Source organism: Orcinus orca, chromosome 15 (genome assembly GCF_937001465.1).
Source record: "Orcinus orca chromosome 15, mOrcOrc1.1, whole genome shotgun sequence".
Classification (NCBI taxonomy): Eukaryota; Metazoa; Chordata; class Mammalia; order Artiodactyla; family Delphinidae; genus Orcinus; species Orcinus orca.
The window spans coordinates 65,892,110-65,906,270 of NC_064573.1; the positions used below are offsets into that span (position 1 = coordinate 65,892,110).

General features: G+C 54.3%; 2 protein-coding genes across 11 annotated transcripts in view; one reads left to right on the forward strand and one right to left on the reverse strand.

Moving 5' to 3' along the window:
- The first annotated feature begins 40 nt into the window (after positions 1-40).
- PIK3IP1 (phosphoinositide-3-kinase interacting protein 1) lies at positions 41-10,862 on the forward strand. 4 transcript variants are annotated; one of them, XR_004479057.2, is made up of 7 exons: positions 41-254; positions 1,197-1,313; positions 1,404-1,523; positions 2,406-2,606; positions 2,707-2,785; positions 7,685-7,801; positions 9,209-9,349. XR_004479057.2 is itself a non-coding variant. In XM_004283698.4 (6 exons), exons 1-6 carry the CDS (start codon positions 182-184, stop codon positions 9,411-9,413), a joined length of 795 nt encoding a protein of 264 aa, XP_004283746.1. In that variant the 5' UTR covers positions 41-181; the 3' UTR covers positions 9,414-10,862. The 4 variants fall into 4 exon arrangements, 3 of the variants coding, with proteins under 3 accessions (XP_004283746.1, XP_033268786.1, XP_033268785.1); XM_004283698.4 differs by lacking the exon at positions 7,685-7,801 and having other exon boundaries at positions 9,209-10,862; XM_033412895.2 differs by having other exon boundaries at positions 7,685-9,352.
- Positions 10,863-12,014: 1,152 nt separating this feature from the next.
- Positions 12,015-14,161, reverse strand: part of LOC101273335 (E3 ubiquitin-protein ligase RNF185) — an 88,016-nt gene continuing 85,869 nt past the window's right edge. For all 7 annotated transcript variants that reach the window (XM_033412886.2, XM_033412884.2, XM_033412887.2 and 4 more), the window contains one exon: positions 12,015-13,809. In XM_033412886.2, coding sequence (XP_033268777.1) covers positions 13,665-13,809 — 145 coding nt within the window. In that variant the 3' untranslated portion in view covers positions 12,015-13,664. The remainder of the gene's footprint in view (positions 13,810-14,161) is intronic.

Here is a 14,161-nt window from a genome sequence, read left to right on the forward strand (position 1 = left end):
AACCACCTCGCTGCAGCAAGCTGGCTGGGAAGCTCCCAGTTCTAAAGAGAGGCTGTTTACCAGAAGAGCATAACAAGGGCAGGTCTGACTGCAAGGCTGGGAACGGGAGGTAGAGCCGCCGCCAAGGGGACCCCGGTTGGACCCTGGTTGGTCAGTCACCTGCAGGACGAAGGAGGTGAGGATGCTGTTGGCCTGGCTGCAAACAATCCTCGTCGTCAGCAACATGCTCCTGGCAAAAGCCTATGGATCTGGAGGTGAGATTACTGTCTTTCCTTTCTGCAGTAACTTAATGAAGCAGAAAGGGTAGAGCTCCCTATTTCCCAAGCAGGAAGGAAGATGACAGGAAACGAAGCTTTTAGCAGGTTCCTGTTGTCCCATGAAAGCCTTTTTTTTTTTTTTTCCCCTTTCTCCTTTCCCTGCCAGGAGCTTGCAGCTCCATCTTTGCCATTAAGAACAAAGGCAAGTAGCCACTTTCTCTTTCCTTTTCCTTGCCTGTGGCTCATGAGTGGATGGAACTTGGGGGTTCATCTCCCCTACTCCTAAGTACTGTTCTTTTCAGGGGCTTTGCACGGTGTCACCAGAGCGCAGGCCCTCCTCCCTCAGCCCCTTCCTGCGGCTCTCCTGCTGAGGCGAGTGGGAGTTTGGAGTCACATCCAGGCAGCGATGAGGCTGGTTCCCTCTGTCTGAGGCTCTCTTTTCCGTGACTGAATCAAGGCTTTTGTAGAATTCTCTTGGGAGGGAGTGTTGCCTGTGGAAGTGTGGCCACATCCGCAGAGAAGGGAACACAAGAGTTTATGTAACATGGAATGACAACACAGGGATGGATTTCGGGTCCGGCTGCCCACCGACCGAAAACTCCCATCGTCTCCAGAGAGAGACCTGAACCCAGGGCTCCCCAGCACCCTCCTGCAAACTGGCCACAAGTTCCAGAGCGACAACCCCTTGGGTTGTGCGGTGCTTTGCGGCTTACGAAAGAGAAAGAAAAGAAAAAAAGCTAATACTGAGCGTTGGGGGCCGGGCACCGGGCACCGGCTGGGGGCTCTTCACGCGCTCTCCCTCCCTTCTCTTTCCGGCCTCACAACCCTGCGAGGCAGACGGGGTTTTCCACGTGAGGGCAGCGTCTCCCAGCTGGGGTGGGCCCGGGCTCCCCTGCCCGCCACTCAGTGTCCTGTCCGGGGGACTCCTCTTCCTCACAGGCTGCTTCTGGGACAACGGCCACCTGTACCGGGCTGACCAGCCGTCTCCCGCACCGGGCCTCCTCTGTCTCAACTGGCTGGACGCGCAGAGCGGCCCGGTATCTGCCCCCGAGTCGGGTGAGTGCCTGTCCCGCGAGGCGGGCCTCGGGCGGGCGGGCGGCGGCTGCGTCCCGGCCCCGGCCCATGGCGCCTTCTTTCCCCTCCCAGGCGCCGGCAACCATAGCTACTGCCGGAACCCGGACCAGGACCCACGTGGGCCCTGGTGCTACGTCAGCGGTGAGGCCGGGTCTCCCGAGAAGCGGCCTTGCAAGGACCTGCGCTGCCCAGGTACCCGCTCGGGACCCCGCGCCCAGGGGGGGCCAGAGAGCCGGCAGCGCACGTGCGGTCGCGCGACGCCGGCCGGCCCCGCCCCGCCCCGCGCCGTCCGATTGGCCAGGGCTGTCTCCAGGCCGCGGGGCCCGAAGCCCATTGGCCAGCGCCGCCGCCTGGAATGAGCTCATCCTCCGCGAGCGCCTAGTAAACAACCGTGGGGCGCGACGCCCGGCCCCTCGGCCGAGCTCCCTGCCCCATGCTTCGCCTGGGGAGCCGCAGAGTCGCGCGTCCCGGGTCCACGCCCTTAGTGAGACCTTGGGCGTTTACGGACCTCTTGTGGAGCGTCTGCTGTGTGCTAGGCACTCAGCTCACAGCACCCCCGCCATCCCCAAGAACCAGTTTGGGGGATCTGAGCCTCAAAGAGAAGTTCAGCGATTTACCAAAGGCAGTGACAGGGTCCAGGTTTGAATCCAAGTTTCTTAGACTCCATAGTGCATACTTGTGGCTCCCGGCGCAGCAAGACGATTCTCTAGGATTAAATGGGATATGTAAACATATAACATAGGGATTGACATAAAGCTTGGGCTCAACAAACCTGAGCTGCTCAGAGGAGTCATGGATTGTTTCCTGGCATAGAGGGGGGACCCCTGGAGGAGGTGGCAGCTGAGCTGGACCTTGGAAGATGGCAAGGATTTGAGCATATGAAGACGTGGGAGGCAGGAGAGGCCCTTTCTCATAGGCTTCCCCTCACCTTGGCCTCGTCCCAGCTATGGTGCAGCCCTTAGGCCTGGTCTTGCCCCTAGGTCTTGAAATAAGTGCGTTCTAAGGTGGGCCCCCTCGTCTCCCCCCAGACTCAAGGCACTTTCTGATGAGAGCTGTTTCCCACTTCACCTCCAGAGACCACTTTCCAGGGCCTGCCAACCTCTACAACAGAAACCGAGGAGGTGTCTGAAGTGCCAGGAGGAGATGAGGTGCAGGTGTTTGCTCCTGCCAACACCCTGCCTGCCCAGAGCGAGGCCGCTGCCGTGCAGCCAGTGATTGGGATCAGCCAGCGGGTGCGGGTGAACTCCAAGGAGAAAAAGGACCTGGGAACCCTGGGTATGACTGCGCACCCCTGTCCTTGTGGGATTTATTGAGAAATGTTTGCTGATTATCTGGGGTGGAGATAATGGTATACCTTGTGTCCTGTCCTTGGCAGGCTACGTGCTGGGCGTTACCATGATGGTGATCATCATTGGCATTGGAGCTGGCATCGTCCTCGGTTACACCTACAAGAGGTCAGTAGCTTCTCTTCTGGGCTCTCTGAGAGAGGAGAGGAAGGTCCACAAAGTCAAAGCAGACTCCTTTGTGGCATTCTTACCCATAAAGGAAGTGAGGTGTTGGAAGAGGAAAACCAGCTCAAGATGTAGAGACTTGGTTCTAGTCTTTACCAGGTGACCTTGGACAAACCCTTTCCTTTGGTGCCTTTACTCCTCACCCCAAAGCCTCCTGAGGTAGGGGTTCTTGTTCCCCATTTTACAAGTGAGGAAGCCTTCATCAGAAAGGTGAAGTAAGCTTGCTCAAGGTTATACTGCCTGGGAGTGGCTGGATTCAAACCCAGCTCTTTTGACACCACATTCCCTGCTGTCTAATCCAGCATGCCTCGTGTGGAAGTGAGTGGCCCTGCAGAAATCAGGCTGGGCTCTCATTGCAGGGACCCTGAGATTGAATTCTTTCTGTGAGTTATAAAATTCTGGTACTAGAAAAAGTTCCCAGCCACTGCTTTTGCAGTTGGGGCTTGAATGTCCTGAGCCATAAGCAGTGGGATCTCCTTTAGGACAGGAGGAAGGAAGTGAGTAAGAGGATAGGGAGTCTGTTAGCTACTCTACACCACATATGAGAAAGCCAGAGAGGCTACCTGGGAAACTCAGGGACATGACCTGTGGCTGGGATGGCAGAAGGAGGAATGCTTATTTTGAGAGGTCCCCTGAGATGCCATGTGGAAAAGGGTCTCAAAGCCAGTGACAGATGCATGATGATAAGCCAGAGTTATGCCCGTTTTTACAGCACTAGCTAACTCTGGGAAAATTATTTGCAAAATCTTGGGCAAAATCAGGGGATTTGACTTCTAGTCCAGAGTATGTGTGATGTTTCTTTTCTATGGTCTGGGAAGGCTTCCTATAAGGGAAGTGATGTGGTGGCCTGCATTTTCCAGTGGTGAAGACCATGTCTGAGCCCACAGCCCCAGTGGGTCACCCAGCATTAAATAAACTGAGGTGTCCTTAGGGCAATGTAGTCAGCCTCCTCATTTTACAGATGGAAAAGGGGAAGTGTTGGGTAAGAATAATAACAACAATAGCAGCAGTAGCGAACATTTACCAGAGGCCAGGCACTGCTTCAAATGATACGCACACTTTAACTCAATCTTCGCAATCACCCCTTATGAGGTAAATGCTGTTATTATCCCCAGTTTACAGATTAGGAAACTGAGACAAGAGAGGATATGTACCTTGCTTGAGGTCACACACCTAGCATTTGGTGGAGTTAAGTCTTAGCCCTGCCACTAACTAGCGATCTGTGTGACTTTGGGCAAGTTGCTTCTGTTTGCTACTCCAGGGCACTGCTGTAGCTGAGGATGCGACTGCCTGGCACATAGTAAGTGGTCAGTAAACCATAGCTATTTTTCTTTTCTGTAAAATGTGGGTACTGCACTAGCACTCTCTGGGCCCCAATGCTTCTCTGATCGTCTGTGATTCAGGAAGCACAGTTCAGAGAGGGGAAGTATTGACCTGAGAGTGTCTCCTGACTCCTAGTGCAAGGTTGCTGCCCTCAGTGGGATGGTTGACGTGGCAGGTCCAGAGGCACCTGCTTGTCATTTCACAGAGTCAGAGGAAATGATGGGGAGACCCTGGTTATAGTTCGTAGTCAGACCCAAACTGTGTTGGCTGAGTCTAGCTGTTGAAATATTTCCTTCTTCTTCAGCCACTGGATAGCAGTTTGCTCTCCTCCAATCCTGTGACAGTGTCCAGGCCTCCAGGTGCGTGAACTGACTGCTAAACGTCCTTAATTGCAAGCTCAGTTCTTAGGCCCAATGAGGAAGCCAAGCCTTTTTCTTCTAGATTTGTTCCTTCAGGCTGTCACAGGATTGCCCCAAGGCCTTGTGTTTATTTTCCTGTAAACTCAGGGCGAGGCACCAAGTCACCAGACTCCCCGTCACTAACCATCGGACCACCCCTTCCCTCGTCAAAAGTGCTCTGAGCACAGACTGTACAACAGGAAACCGCATGTGGGCTGGAGGCAAGCTCTCAGCCCCTCTCTCTCCCCAGAGTCAGAAAACAGTGTTCTGGAAAGCGCTGTTGAGCGCAGGTCCTGCTGCTTCCCTGCACCTCCGTTTCTTGTTTCTTGTCTGTTCAGTGGGGCTGTATCCCCACTCCACACACACATACCCACCCCAGATTACCATTAAGTATTACGTGTAAACAGTAGAACACCAATCAGGTTAAATAACCACTAGCTGCCAGCATTTATTGCATGCTTTCTTAATAAGCGAGGCCCCACTGAATGCCCTTCCCTGATGATCACGCCCAAGCCTCAGGACCACACTAGAAGGACCACTTTTACACCGTTTTACAGTGAGAAGCTGAGAGCCAGGGAAGTTAAGTGCTGTGTCCAAGCTACACAGCCAATAAGGTGTGTCTAAGGATTGCCAGTATCTCCCAAAAGTCCAGCGAGGCCCAGGAACTTCATGCCAATTTGCATTGGATTGCATAGGACAGTAGGAAAAATTGGAACTTTCAAAATAAAATAGCTGGGTTTAAAAGTTAAAAGAACCAGGATCTAGTTCTGGAACACCCAGTTCTGGGTGTGACAGTGGACAAGTCATTTACCTTCTCTGATCTCCTCATATGTAAAATAGGGGCAGGAGATTAGTGATGATACTCCCAGCTCTAACGTTGCCTAAAAAAAGACGATATTACCTGGTGGTGGCTGCAGGCAGTACTGAGTTCAAATCCCAAATCCACCATTTGCTTGAATAAATGATTAAACCTCTGTGCATCTGCCTTCCCATCTCTGAAACAGAGATCCTAATAGATGCCACATAGGTTTGTTGTGAGGATGAAATTAGTGTAGTTTGGGCAGACAGTTGGTGTTCCTAACCTTAGCTGCCTTGAGAAACTTGTCCTGAGCAGCAGTGTGGCACAGCACTGCTTCTGACTGAGAAGGGAGCAGTGGCTCAGAGTTACATAATAATTTGAAGGAACCCGTGTTACCTGAAGGAGGTCTCGGGTGCCTCCAATCAACCCCCCAAAGAGGATGTCAGACACAGGCAGCAGCTCCGTCCACACCTGCTCTCTCAGGCCAGCCCAGCTCCCGGTCCTGGCCCCAGAGCAGTCAGGATAGAATTACTGCAAGCCATAAGCCCCCCTATCCCCCTCCCCACAAAGGCCAGGGAGAGAGCTTTCCCCTGGCCGGGAGGAGCAGGCAGTACCAGGCTTCCTCTCAAGGGAGGCAGGGCAGCAAGTGGGGGCCGTGAGGGCTCAGCCTGGCGGGTCTTTGTCCTGGTTGTCTGGGCCACGAGGTTCAGGTGGCCAGTCTGCAGCTCCCTGCCCCTGCCACTGCCCCTGCAGCGTCTGTGCTCTGGCTCTGGAGGGAGTATTTATTTTCTGATACAAAGGCAAGGGAAAAACTGTAAGTCAACACCACTCTGCCTGCTTAAGAGAGGAGCTGAGTCAGTGAATAAGTCTTTTGTTCTTTCTTGGCTGCCAGACAACAGCCTGGCTGCCCCCCCTACCCCTAAAAGGTGGTGAGAAGGGGCTGAGCCGCCTGGTGGTCAGTGCAGCAGGCCTGCTGGCCTCTCTCAGACCTCAGAAGGGGCTGGGGGCAGCCACCGCACCTCCAGGACTCACAGGCACCATTAACAGGAGGCACGTGGGGTTGGGTGTGTTTTGAGGCTTCTAAATGGAAGAGACTGTCATCCAGATGAGTCCCAGCACCTGCTTCCTTCATTACCCTTGGCTGCTCTTCCAGCCCGGCTCTGCCCCATTAATCCAAATTGATTTTTCCCCCCTAAAGCAGCAGTACCCAACCTTTTTGGCACCAGGGACCGGTTTCATGGAAGACAGTTTTTCCACGGACGGGGGTGGAGGGGGGGGCCATGGTTCAGGCGGTAATGCGAGCGATGGGGAGCGGCAGATGAAGCTTCGGCTCATTTGCCCGCCGCTCACCTCCTGCTGTGTGGCCCAGTTCCTAACAGGCCACAGACCGATACCAGTCCACGGCCTGGGGGTTGGGGACCCCACCCCTGCCCTAAAGACTTGTGTATGATGCAGCCTGACCATTATCAACGGCTCGGCTGACCACAGCTGGATGCTTGATAAAGGAGGTGGCTGAGGAAAGCAGGGCTTTGGAGTCAGACTCCAAAGCCTCACTTTCTTCTATAAAATGTGGGTGATATTTGCAGTCTTGCAAAGTTGGGTGGAAAGTGAACCAAGATGGTACATGTATAAAGTGTGTGGCATCCAGTAGGTGCATAGGTAGCTCTTCTCATGCTGGATGATGGGAAGGCCATTTCCTGGCACCTTAGTGGGTCCTCAGGAAGCATGAGTTCCTGCTTTCCCTCTTCCTCCAGCCCCTTAGATTTTGAAATTCAGGCCTGGCCCAAGACTCTTGGCAGATACTCTCCTTCTTTTGTAAATGGCCTTTTGGTCTTCTGCTGGCTTGGGGGCTCCCTTAATAAAATTAAACCGAGACCTTCCAAGTTTCTCCCTACATGGGCAGACTTGAAGAATCTAGCATTTTTTTTATTATAGAGGTAGGTGTTTTCTTCGATGCGGCGGCAGCTGTAACCAATGGGCAGTGCCCAGGGGCAAAGTGAATCTCAGGCTGTGAGTGGGAATGCACTTGGTCCAGACAGCCCTGTCCTCATGGCCCTCCATGGCCCCTCTGGGTGCTCTGGGAGGTCCTCTGCTGCGGGGGTTGGTGGTGTCCAGTACAGAGCCTGATGAGGATGGGTAGGAGCTGCAGGCTTACACATTCAGAAACTTGGCCACCCAGGGTGAGTCAGGGAGATGAGCTTACAGGTTTGCCTTCTGTGACCCTACAGTGAGAAATAGGGAGTCAGGGCACATGTCATGTGTGGGATCTCACAGAATGTTAGGGTCCGTGTAGGTTAACAAGTCCAACTCCCTGTTTTACAGATGATGAAATGAAGGCCCCAAGAGAAGGGGAGTGGCTGAGGTCACACAAATAATACTCACCTTGGCTGGTCAGTAGGAGAGTTCCCTTGGGAACCCAGATTAAGATAACGTTGCTTGGTGAGTCAAGTCGTTTTCAGGGCAAATCATAACAGCCTCCTATGAGTTTTACAGCAGTTCCACTGTTTTTGAAATGCTTTCCCATCCATTATCTTATTTGGAGGCAGATATTATCCCCATTTCACAGATGAAGAAACCAAGGCTCCCCGAGGCCAAGTGTCACACAGCCAAGGCTGGGCTGCTCCAAGTACAGACAACTGGTTTATTTAAAGACAGTTGTGAGGTACCTGTGCCAGCTTTTCCCTGTCCAGCCCCTGCTGTTTTCTCAGTGTTACTCTCGTCTCTGGACACTTTTGTCATCGCACCTCACATGGTGATGGCTGTGTAATCCATCTGATCTTGGCCGTCTCCCCAGGGAGTCTGAAGCAGGCCTGTGTTGCTGCACCAAGCCATCCATTGGCTACTTGTTTCAAGGCCTCTTTGGGGTGGGCTCCTTCCGGAAAGATTTCCTCTGACAGCTGAGCCCACGTATCTAGTTGCTGTGTCAGACGATGCTGACCTGCGTGCTGGGGGCTGGTTCTGGTGTGCAGTGCGCTAGGCACACACCAAGCCCTTTGGCTTGCAGTGGGGGTGGCCTGGTCCCGTGGGGTGGGCAGAACATGTGCAGCTGGAAGACTGGGTGTGAGTCTCTGCCTCACTATTTCTTTGGGGGTGACCCTGATCGGGTCAGAACTTCTGTTGAGCATCAGCCTGAGTCTGACAGACTTGGGTTTGAGCCCACCATGTCATTCAGAGAGTTCAGTTTCTCTGGACTTATTTCCTCATCTATAAAATGAATGATAAGACCCAATTGTTAGGGTTCCGAATGAAGTGAGATAACGCTCGTAAAGCTCTTAGCATGAAGCGAGCACTTCATGTGTGTGAAATGGGGCAATATCAGGGCCTGATTGGGTCACTGAGCACCATGAGAATTGGAAGGCGTGTGAAAACTCAGGGTCCCATGGTCATTGTCTCCCATTGACCTGAGCAGCCCTCAGAGTCCTTTTTGGCCCCTGCATGGTCCCTGTTTCTAGCCAGGGCTCACAGCTTCTGGAAATTTTGGATAAGATGTCTCAGAACAGGATGGTCAGGTCAGTTTTCTGGACAATTTTATAGGTGAGGGCTGAAAATTCTCTGGGTCTTGTGGCACCTTGGGCTGAAAAAGCAAAACTCCACCTTGCTGTAAGAGTCTCTTTCCTACACAGTATCTTCATTGAGCCCCACTGCAGCTGTGTGAGGTTCATGCAGATGAGGTTTAGGGGCTCCTTGCTGAGTTAAGGCAGTCTGGCAGAACAGAAATCTAGGCCATGAGCCACTGACTGGCTGTGACCATGGCCAGCCCCTGCCCCTGCTGGGCCTCAAGATGCCACCTTAGGAGCAGAGCCATGCAGGAGGCAGAGCCTGAACGCTTCCCTCTTCTCCTGCCAGGGGCAAGGACCTGAAAGAGCAGCATGAGCGGAAGGTGTGTGAGAGGGAGATGCAACGAATCACCCTGCCCTTGTCTGCCTTCACCAACCCCAACTGTGAGATCGTGGATGAGAAGACCATTGTGGTCCACGCCAGCCAGACTCCAGTTGACCTTCAGGAGGGCAGTGCCCCCCTCATGGGCCAGGCGGGCACTCCAGGCGCCTGAGCCCCCCATGATGGGCAGGAGCCCATGCAGACAGTGGTGCAGGACCGCCTACCCACCTACAGCTGGGAGGATCTACACTTTTTGTTGTGGCTAAAAACCCCCACTTATTTTTTTGGTTTGTTTTTGGTGAATCCTAAGACAAGCAGGTGGTACTGTGGGCTGAGGGTGAGGCTGGGTGGGGTCCTACCAATGCTGTTTCTCCATCCCATGGAGCAGGATTTTGCCCGTGGATGGAGGCAGCGGCAGTCCCCACAGCAGTGCTGCCAACAGGGCCTTCCAGTGCCCCGGAACTGAACCAGGGATGGACAAGGAGCTCCCCCAGCTCCTCTGTGCTTTATTGTCCAAGATGGCCTCAGCCTCTGCCTCCCCATGTGTTCTCCTTGGGCTTGAGTGGTGCACGCTGTTATTCACAGTTCAGGTCATGTAGGTTGAGAGGCAGTATTTAAAAAAGATATTTAGTTTTTTAAATATTTGGGATGCAATTCCCTGCAGACCTCTGAGAAATGGAAATAAGTCTGTACGAAAGTCAGAACTGTGGGTTGAGAACGGGATCTAGGCGGGGGGGCTGCTGGCAGTGATGTGCCTTGACAACCGTGGGCTGGGCCCAGGGACTCTTCCTGTTTTGAAAGTAAAGGAAGGGAAGAAGCGCACTGAACATTCCACTTAGGAAGAGGGTAAAGAAGTATCTGCAGCTGCCTCAGGCCACAGGACCCGAGTGGACCTGGGGTGTCCCAGACGGTCTCTCTTTGGGGTGGATAGTGACCTTTCATTCTTCAGGGGTGAGACAGCAGCCAGCTAACCTACGGGAATGACACTGTGGGTGAGGCCTTGTGAACTGCTTCTGAGAGGTTAACCTGGAAACCCACTCGGAGGCAGGGTGATGGAGGGGGCTTCAGGACTTGGCACCTGCCTCGGCCCAAATCTGCAGGTGGCTCTGTAGCCTCCAGGCCAGCGCCTTCCTGTGGGGTCAATAGGGCGAGGGCCACGACCCCTAACTTGTAAAATAATCATAGAACCATTGAGGGACCTTAGGGTGCCCGAAGCCTTTTGGACAGAGGGGCCAGAAGTGGAAACTGACATTCACGGTCACAGAAGAAGCTACCAGCACGGCCAGCCCTGAGGCCCTGATATCACGCTCGGAGGCCTTAGCACTGCTTTCCGTCCACAGAGCTTCCTTCCCAAAGCCCTGCCACTGCCTCACATGGAGAGGGGTTAGTGGGGCCCAGTCTCTCCGGCAGGATGTTCCTGGAAGTGATTTGCTGAGGGGACCTAGGCCTCAGGGGGTCCCTTGTTGGTAGAGATGCAGAAGAGAACATTACTGGTTTCTACTTTTCTATAAAAGCATTTCTCTGTGTACATGTTTTATATACCTCATTCTGACACCTGCCTATAAAGTGCAGGAAATTGCTCTGCATTCGACTTATATAAATTAAAAAAAAAGGACGACTCCATATTGCCAAGTTTTTGTGGGGTATCAGGACCCTCCTCCCAAAAGTTGGAAAGTTTTTGGTTACCTTGTCAACACCTGCATGGCAAGCTCTGGCTCTCTGTCCTTCACTCGGGCCCTGCACCTAGGAGGCAGCAGCAGCTGGATGGTTGGGAACTGCAGCCTCCGTGTTTGGGCGTCGCAATCAGGAGCTTTTCAGGTCGAAGTTGCAGGAAAGATGGTATGTGGCATCCCAAAGGAGGCTGGTCACTGCAAATCCTCTTCCCGTCAGCATTCTTTCCGAGGTGGAGATAGTTAAAACGAACATCCAGGCAGCCCCTGGCAGGGGCTGGAGACGGGGTGGTGGTGCTGTAGCAGCCGAAGGAGGGATAGGTGTGCAGATGGGGGAAGAGTCTCCAGGCTCCCAGGAGCAGCTCTGGGCTGTGGAAGGTCCCTGCGGGGGTGGCTCCTAGGGCTCCAGAAGAAGCTACCAATGGGAGTTCGTTGGGTTTTTTAGCAGGGACTTAGCAGTAGGTTCTCAGCCTCTAGGAACACTTAGGGTGACCTCTACCCATACTCAGACACTGCTCTATACTTCTAGAAGCAAGGGGCACCCTAGAGCATCAGTTTTTCCAGGAAGCAGATCCTGCCCTTCAGTTGGACTCCAGCTTTTGGAGAAATCACCTTTGGGTATGTGGATGCCTAGTGTGCCCGGGATCCTACAAAGCCAGATCGCAACATCTTGCCCAGCCGTCACCCTCCACGACAGACCCCATGTGCAGAAGCAAGAAACAGGTCTCCCACTGAGTACTTGCAGGGAAACACCAGGGGTGGGGGTGACTTGCATGCATTTCTTCCTTTAATGAAGGTGGCACCCAGCCCTGCAGAGGACTCCAGGATAGCCTGGCTATGGGAGCGCACGCATGTCAGAGGGCGGCAGCGTATGGCCCTGAAGGGATGACTCAGGCAGGAGGTGGGAGTCAGACCTGCTACAAGGCCGGGGCTGCCTTAGGTGGGTCGTGCATGTTCTCTGGAGCAGGCTGGTGTCTGTGTAAGGAGGGGAATCAGAGGTGGGGGGCACGAGAAGTCCCTGCCGAGGGGTCAAAGTGGCCAGCACACCCTCCACGTGCATCTCCCTGAACCAGGCCGCAAGTCACTCTCTCACTCTCAGCATGGTCGGTTATGTTAACTGCTTAATTTATTTGGTCTGCTCAATGGCCCCGCTTGGGCCCACTCCCCCACACTTGTGGGGACCACTGAGGCACCACCAGCCACACAATGCTGGCCTTCCCGCTGCCGGGAGCCCAGGGCTCGACCCTACAGCAAACCTGCACACTCCACACTTAAGTATGGTCTAGACAGCAAGGAAACTCTGGCCAGAGGTGACATCTAGTCCCACAACTCATCAGGTCTATGTACAGCGTTTCACATAACACCCCACAGATATAACAAGATAGTCTGAACAGCAACCGTTCTCCTGCATCACTCCCACCCACCTCCTCCCCCCCCAATATAACCACCATTGCAGTAAGATCCCAAACCCACTCCTAATCTGTTAAATATGGTGCAAGGTCCCACTTATGGGGAGGCAAATCTACTTGTATTCAAGACCCCCACCCCAGCTCTGGAAGCCAGGGTAGAGGGTGTCCCCTGGGCTTTTCAGCACCCACAGCTGTGAGCTGTGGCTCAGGAGACTGGGGCCAGGAGCTCATGAGCTGGGCCAGCCAACATGAGAGGTAGAAGCCAGAAAGCCCGGCTCGGGGAGATGTCCCCCGCAGCACCTCCGCTCTGGGACTCTGCCACCACATCTTGCCACCCAAGCTGCTGCCTGGATCAGGCACAGTGAGGGGTGAGCATCGGCTGCCACGAGGACAAGGCTGGGAGACTGCTGAGATTCCCAGCACCCCGCCCCATACACTGGGCCTGCGACCAGCCACACTGTCCTCCAGAACCCACCTAGCAAAATCCCAGGCTCCTGAGGTGCCTACCAGGGTGTGAGTGACAGCAGCCAGGATACTAGAGCTTTCTAGCAGGCAGGGCCTCTTTCCTTCCAGCCCCAGCCTCTTCCTGCACTTGTGGCTGACTGCTTGTGGGAGGCAGAAAGGAAGTTCCCAGCCAGTCTCCAGCCGCTCAGTTTGAGAACACGGGGGGAAGCTCCCCCTCGAGCTGATGTGGCCCCTGGGCCCGGGAGGTGAACAGAAACCAGCCCTTCCCCTGACTCCTGGCCGGACACACTACAAACCGACTAAGGGACCCTTCAAAACCTACTCCCTTGACCCTGCCCAGGGGAGGGCAGGATGTGGCGTGGAAGGGGGTAGCACCACTGTCACTTCACATCCTTGGATGGCCGCTCACTCCGCCACGCTCTCATGAGAAGTCCTTCTGCACCAGCTGGATCAGAGGCTTCAGAGCCCACAGGCAGGTGCACCTGGGATCCTGCCCAGCAGGTCCAGGTCACAATGATTAGTGTAAGCAAGAGCCTCCCGGAATCCACTGCCAGGGAGTTCCCGAGTGGTCATGAGTAACAGATTCCTCCTGGCACGGGGACCAGGCTTTTTTTTTGTTTGTTAGTTTGTTTTCTTCTTCACAGCTTTCAGGCGAGTGTTGGATTTACAGACAGTAACCAGGCCCCAGAACCTGTGGAGGTGGCTTCCCTGGTGCTGCACCCGCTCGCCTCCTGGGGAGGTAGTAGGGATGGCTGGTTCTGCTTCTAAACAAGCTGCCAATCCACAGGAAGCGTGGAAGGCCCTGCCCACAGCAGGGATGGGGCGCAGAGGGGGCAGTGCTGGCTGTGGAACGCCCCCCCGCAGGGGGCTGGGCCGGGGCTAGGGGGGCGAGTCCCGGGTCAGGCCATATTGCACTGTCACTGTGTGGTCCAGTTCCTCCAGCTCTGCAGGCAGTGGGATGCCCAGGTCCCCAAGGTACAGGGAGAGGGCCTCAAAGGAGTCCTCCAATTTGGAGAATGCTGGTCTAGAAAGAAAAGGAGTTGGAGACAGGTGAGATACGGGGGTGGTGGCGGGGGGAGAGAAAGGGTGGCACAGAAGGCACCCAGGCCTGCGGCTCCACTGCTTCCTGGGTGTCTGACCTTGGGCAAGCCCCTTAACCTTGGTGTACCTCTGTGGGAAACAGGGGTCATGTAACTGCGTAGGATGTTGCTGTAAAGATGAGAGATAATAACACTGGGAGAAGGCTGGTCTGGCAGCTCAAAAAAAGCAAGTCCAGGAGAAAAAAAGCCCATCCCACGTCTTGGAGAAAATGCAACCATCACAGGTGGGACTGGACTAAGTACCCTTTTAAAGATCCTTTCCAGTTCTCAGACTGT

Coding starts and splice junctions, on each gene's coding strand:
- PIK3IP1 (XM_004283698.4), top strand. CDS start 182: ATGCTGTTGGCCTGGCTGCAAACAATCCTCGTCGTCAGCAACATGCTC. Junction 255..1,196: donor AAAAGCCTATGGATCTGGAG/GTGAGATTACTG, acceptor TCTTCCTCACAG/GCTGCTTCTGGGACAACGGC. Junction 1,314..1,403: donor GGTATCTGCCCCCGAGTCGG/GTGAGTGCCTGT, acceptor TTCCCCTCCCAG/GCGCCGGCAACCATAGCTAC.